The sequence below is a fragment of the Trachymyrmex septentrionalis genome, unplaced genomic scaffold (assembly GCF_001594115.1).
Source record: "Trachymyrmex septentrionalis isolate Tsep2-gDNA-1 unplaced genomic scaffold, Tsep1.0 scaffold87, whole genome shotgun sequence".
Classification (NCBI taxonomy): Eukaryota; Metazoa; Arthropoda; class Insecta; order Hymenoptera; family Formicidae; genus Trachymyrmex; species Trachymyrmex septentrionalis.
Genome location: NW_017306059.1, coordinates 997,471 through 1,003,112, shown reverse-complemented (window position 1 = coordinate 1,003,112; position 5,642 = coordinate 997,471). Strand labels below are relative to the sequence as shown.

General features: G+C 31.8%; 2 protein-coding genes across 2 annotated transcripts; one reads left to right on the top strand and one right to left on the bottom strand.

Annotated features, from left to right (window-relative positions):
- Positions 1–848: 848 nt before the first annotated feature.
- On the bottom strand, positions 849–2,936 carry LOC108755446 (peptidyl-prolyl cis-trans isomerase E-like). The gene is made up of 4 exons (XM_018498449.1): positions 2,860–2,936; positions 2,011–2,180; positions 1,293–1,652; positions 849–1,181 (listed from the first exon to the last, which is right to left on the bottom strand). The coding sequence occupies exons 1-4, from the start codon at positions 2,891–2,893 to the stop codon at positions 864–866; spliced, it is 882 nt and encodes a 293-aa protein (XP_018353951.1). The 5' UTR covers positions 2,894–2,936; the 3' UTR covers positions 849–863.
- A 175-nt stretch (positions 2,937–3,111) lies between these two features.
- On the top strand, positions 3,112–5,376 carry LOC108755445 (succinate-semialdehyde dehydrogenase [NADP(+)] GabD). The gene is made up of 2 exons (XM_018498448.1): positions 3,112–3,185; positions 3,680–5,376. The coding sequence occupies exon 2, from the start codon at positions 3,705–3,707 to the stop codon at positions 5,223–5,225; it is 1,521 nt and encodes a 506-aa protein (XP_018353950.1). The 5' UTR covers positions 3,112–3,185; positions 3,680–3,704; the 3' UTR covers positions 5,226–5,376.
- The last annotated feature ends 266 nt before the right edge of the window (positions 5,377–5,642 follow it).

The following is a 5,642-nucleotide window of genomic DNA, read 5'->3' as shown; positions in this document are numbered from 1 at the left end:
CACACACACACACACACACACAAAATCAGTATATATGTATGTACACATATTTATATGTAAATGTTTGTACTTTATATCTTAGACTGCATTTCAATAGTCATTGTCAATACTGACAATCTAGTAAAACATACTGATAATTTAATGTTATCAATATTCAAAAACAATGTTTAAAATAAAACGTAAAAATTTTTAATAAAATTTGCGTTTATTAATTACAACATAAATCTATGTTAAAAAAATAAAAATATTAATATAAAGAAAAGCATGTTATAAACTAGAGAGAAAGCTTATAGTTTTAAATTTTAATACTGATTGTTATAATTAATATTTATTAAATAATGTAATTTTTTAATCTACTATTTTACTTTAACATTACAAGAAAATAATGGGATATATTTTTTAAATAACATTTTTAATCCTGTATATATATATATGTATCAATATACTGTTACGTGTCTGCAACCTGTGTACGTACAGTCAGTAAATAATGATAGTAAATAATCGTAAAAAATGATAAAAGGCACGTGAAGTGCTTTTGCTTAATGCGCATGTGTAGTCTTTTTACTTTTCCTTGTCTTTTATTATTTTTTAAGTTTTTATAATTATTTACTGACTATTGGGAAAAAGGATAGTTTTCATCCATTTTTACAATTGTTTTAAAACGATCTCATCATTTTGTTTTATCTAAATTGTCTTCAATTATAAATGGCACATAACCAAAATTAACGTGTTATTTCTCGCTTCTGATATCATGATTCAATATAGCTGTGGTGACTACTCAGGAGCCTTAAAAATTTAGTAATTAATTTTTTACAAGTTTTTTTTTAATTTATTACAAAAATTTTATATATATACAGAAATAATTATACTAATTCTCCACAAGCAGTTATGACGACTTTTTGTGTCGGCGTGCCTGTTTTTGTTCCACATTTTTCAATCTTTCTAAGTACATCTATTCCACTGAGGACATGTCCAAAAACAACGTGTTTTCCATCTAGCCAGTCTGTTCTGGCTGTACACAAGAAAAATTGTGATCCATTCGTATTTGGACCAGAATTAGCCATTGATAGAGTTCCCGGACCCGTATGTTTCAATTCAAAATTCTCATCGTCAAACTTGTTGCCATAGATTGATTTTCCACCTGTACCATTGTGGTTCGTAAAATCACCTCCTTGGCACATCTGTAATATTTGTGTTAAGGACATTTTTACTTAAAATTAAAAAAATTAGGATAAATAAAATTATCTGAGATATCGTTTTCATATAGAATAAAAAATGTGATTTAAGGATACAAAATCTGGAATGATCCTGTGTAAAGTGCTACCCTGATATCCATATCCCTTTTCATGCGTACAAAGTGCCCGAAAGTTCTCTGCAGTCTTTGGTACAATATCTGCTCGTAACATCATGATAATTCTACCCACTTCTTGCTTTCCTATGCTTATGTCAAAATAAACCTGAGGATTCTGTTTTGATTTCTTTGATTGCGCAACATCATTTGTCTTTGTATTGTCATCATTTTTCAATGTCTCGCCCGCGTGTTCTTGTAGCCAAGCGTCGTCTGCCCATACTGGTTTCGATGAACCTTCTTTTATCTTTTGTGGCTTAGCGATATTTACTCTTATAGTTCGACCAAACAATTCCGAGTCATTCTGTTAATCAACGTAGATTAATTTTGATAAATTATCGCAAACATAAGCAACAAGTCACATTGTTTTTACATGTGCCTAACGATTAGATAAGAAAAAAAAGTTAGATTTACATCAAAGGAATGTTAATATTCTCTATATCCCTTAAGTGATTCATTTTTTATAAGAACTATCAGTAATTTTTAGGATTTTTTAAGAGCTTATTATAGTGAACGATTTATAAAATAAATCATTTACGACAACAGAGTCTATAAAATTTGAGAGAGAGAGAGAGAGAGAGAGAGAGAGAGAGAGAGAGAGAGAGATCAAATGTTATCAAACAATTCACCAATATTATTTATGTCATTTTACACAAATATACCATATTATCTATAGCAGCGGCTGCGTCTTCTGCTGTTTCAAATTCAATAAATGCAAATCCTCTGTGCTTTTCCGACTCGTAATCTAATGGTATTTGAACATCGACAATTTCTCCAAAAGGTATAAATGCTGCATGTAACACCTTTTCATCGACTTCTTCAGCTAAACCACCTGAAAGATAAGAATAAAATTTGAACTTGAATGATAACTTGCTACACAATATTTCCCATTGTTATAATATCTATATATTTTGTGGATGGAGTAAAACATGAATGACAATTTCGATTAAACTTTAATTGATTCTGAACAATAAAGATAATAAAGAAAGGTCAAATTTGATGAGCAAACCCGACTAAAAGATAAATAACAATAATAATTTATTCACAGAGGTTAATAAAAATAAATCATATAGATTAATAAAAATAAATCATGGAACTTTTAACTTAGTAATCATCAGTTACAGTAACTCAGTAAACATCATCTTAGAGAAACTAATAACTTATATATTAATAAATTAAAATAATAAAAAGACACCAGATGGAATAAAAAGAGTCAACGAGTTTAATTATCCAATGACAGTCAAACTTATCAAGTTATAGTATCTATAATTTTTGAATAAAATAAAAAAATTAATAAAAATTATTAACTTATTGTTGTTTGATATAAAGATAAAATTTAAGTTCAAGTGTAATGAATCGTAGAGTCAGAAATTTGCTGCAAGCAAATACCAGTTGAATTGATCATTGTTTACTAAAATTATTCAGTTTGTGTGATTAAAGGTATTCTGAGGGTTATGTTACGTGCATGTTTAGATACGTTAGTTTAATATCTTCTATTAATTTATACGTACCTACGTAGATGGTCCGCTTCGTATTGCCGCTCATGATGCGTGAAACACTTCGTTGTATTTTTCAATGCGATTTTAACACAACAAATAATCAAACTCGATAACGAGTATTGACTGAAGGACGCCGACGCGTCGTCACTGTCGGCAGCCACGGAATCGTTGATCACCGAGGATTTATAAGCGCGATGTAATCGGCAGTGAGAGGACGTTACTTATATAAGCTCGTTCTGTCACTTATGCTTTCAATTGACAACGTTACTAGACCGGTGGGATGTTAAATGAAAACCAGTGACGTGCAGTACTCTCGTGAAATTAATAATCTGTTGAAGGTCAGTATTAAAAATGTCATTAAAATATCTAAAATGAAAAGAGTGTTATGTTTTAGAATTAAGACAGCGTATAACGTATATTTTCTTGCTTGATTGCTTGCGTTTTAATAAATTTTAGAAATTATGCATGCAGAAAATCTGTGTGCAATTCTATTAATTTACCAAAACGCAAGCAATCCAGCAAGAAAACATATGTCGTGTGCTGCAGGCTTTATAGAAATAAAAATTAGGAAGTAGATATACAAGAAATTAAAAATAGATTTGCAATTGTAAACATGTTGTTTCACGTACGTCACATATGGAAGATAATCACACGTGATTACATTGATAAGAACAATTTAAACGTATATATCACATATGAGGCAAATATCATAGATAAGTGAATAAGTTTAGAGTTAGTGTAACATAATTTTATAAATAATTTATACATACTTTTAGCTGTATCTGAAGATTCTATTATTTAATTATTCTTATATTACAACTCTTTTTTACAGAATACATTTGATCACTTGCAAGAGAATGCTTAGAACAAAGTTATTACAACAATATATATTGCACCATGTGCCTTTGAGCTCTAGAGCAATGCATCTCTTGAGGGATAATGCTTACGTTAATGGGAATTGGATAGGTGCTAGTAGCAAACAGACATTTCCTATTTGCAATCCAGTTGACAATACTGTAATTGCTCATGTTCCTGACATGGATGCTGCTGATACTCAAGTGGCCATTGATGCTGCTGCCAAAGCTTTCGAGTCGTTCAGTAAAACCACGGCCAAAGAAAGAAGCGATTTGCTTAGAAAGTGGTACAATCTGATGGTTGAGCATTCCGAGGAATTGGCTCTTATCTTGACTAAAGAGAATGGAAAATCTCTCGCCGAATCTAAAGCGGAGATTAAATATGGAAATTCTTTTGTCGAGTGGTTTTCAGAAGAAGCTAGAAGAATAGAAGGAGAAATACTGCAGGCTCCTGTGTCGAACAGACAATTATTTTTATTAAGACAACCAGTTGGTGTAGCTGCCTTAATCACACCATGGAACTTTCCACATGCTATGATTACCAGGAAGGCAAGTGCTGCACTTGCTGCTGGCTGTACATGCGTCATTAAACCATCCGAGGACACGCCGTTAACGGCACTGGCGCTAGCAGATCTCGCGGAACAGGCGGGTTTTCCTGCAGGAATCTTGAATGTACTTACCACGAGTGCAACAAATTCAGCCGTCGTTGGCAAAGAGTTGTGTGAAAATTCAAAGATAAGAGTGTTATCATTTACTGGCTCTACAGCTGTAGGGAAAATCTTATATAAGCAATGCGCCTCAACCATGAAACGGCTTGGTCTCGAATTGGGTGGTAATGCACCATATATTGTATTTAAATCTGCGGATGTAGACTTAGCTGTAAATAGTGCCATGGCCAGTAAATTTCGCAATACTGGTCAAACATGTGTCTCGGCAAACAGATTTTTTGTAGAGGCTGATATTTTTGACGAGTTTGTTAGGAAGTTTGTGATGAAAATTGAAAAAGATATCAAGTTGGGAGATGGTTGCAAAGAAGGTATCACTCATGGGCCGCTCATAAAGAAAAGTCAATTGGATATGGTAAATGGTCTAGTACAGGACGCAGTTCAGAAAGGTGCTAAGGTACATTGCGGCGGACATCCATTGCCAGACCTTGGATCATTGTTTTATGCACCAACTCTATTAACCAATATAACTAAAGACATGCAAATTTACAACAAAGAAATCTTTGGCCCCGTAGCAATAATAAATAAATTTTCCAATGAGGATAACGTATTGAAGCAAGCTAATGATACACCAGTTGGTTTAGCTGGATACTTCTTCTCGCAGGACATATCGCAAATATTTAGAGTTGCGCGTAAATTAGAAGTCGGTATGGTAGGTGTCAACGAGGGATTAATTTCATGCGCAGAGGCTGCTTTCGGTGGAGTAAAAGAATCTGGTTTAGGGAGAGAAGGTTCTAAACATGGTATTGAAGATTTTCTTGATATTAAATATGTCTGTCTTGGCAATCTTAAATACTGATCCAAAGTGCATTTTGAATAATTAGTCGCTGATAATAGTTACTATCAATCAAGAGCAGACAATAATAGGCCATATAATTTAATAAGCTAATATATAATAATAAATATAATTTCAAGAGAGAGAAAGAGAGAAAGCGACTATAATTCTTGGCTACGATTCATATGTAAGATTAATTTTTGATAGTTTGTTTTTATTATAGTTAGTTACCAAGTTGTTGTGTAATAAATATTGAAACAATTTAATTTGAATTTTTAGAACTCAAGCACTTTATTTTAATTTGTCATGTACATTTATTAAATTTTTATATTTATACGTAACAATTTATTAGGGTATATGTATACATTTAATATTAAGCGAGAATATCAATGAAAATATTAAATTTCTTTAGTATATATGTATATATATATATATATATAT

Bases quoted from the DNA above. Each gene is read 5' to 3' on its own strand.
- LOC108755446 (XM_018498449.1), bottom strand. From the start codon at position 2,893: ATGAGCGGCAATACGAAGCGGACCATCTACGTAG. The intron at 2,181-2,859 runs GTACGTATAAAT...CTTATCTTTCAG, and splicing joins GAAGCGGACCATCTACGTAG to GTGGTTTAGCTGAAGAAGTC. The intron at 1,182-1,292 runs GTATCCTTAAAT...CAAATATTACAG, and splicing joins ACAGGATCATTCCAGATTTT to ATGTGCCAAGGAGGTGATTT.
- LOC108755445 (XM_018498448.1), top strand. From the start codon at position 3,705: ATGCTTAGAACAAAGTTATTACAACAATATATATTGCACCATGTGCCT.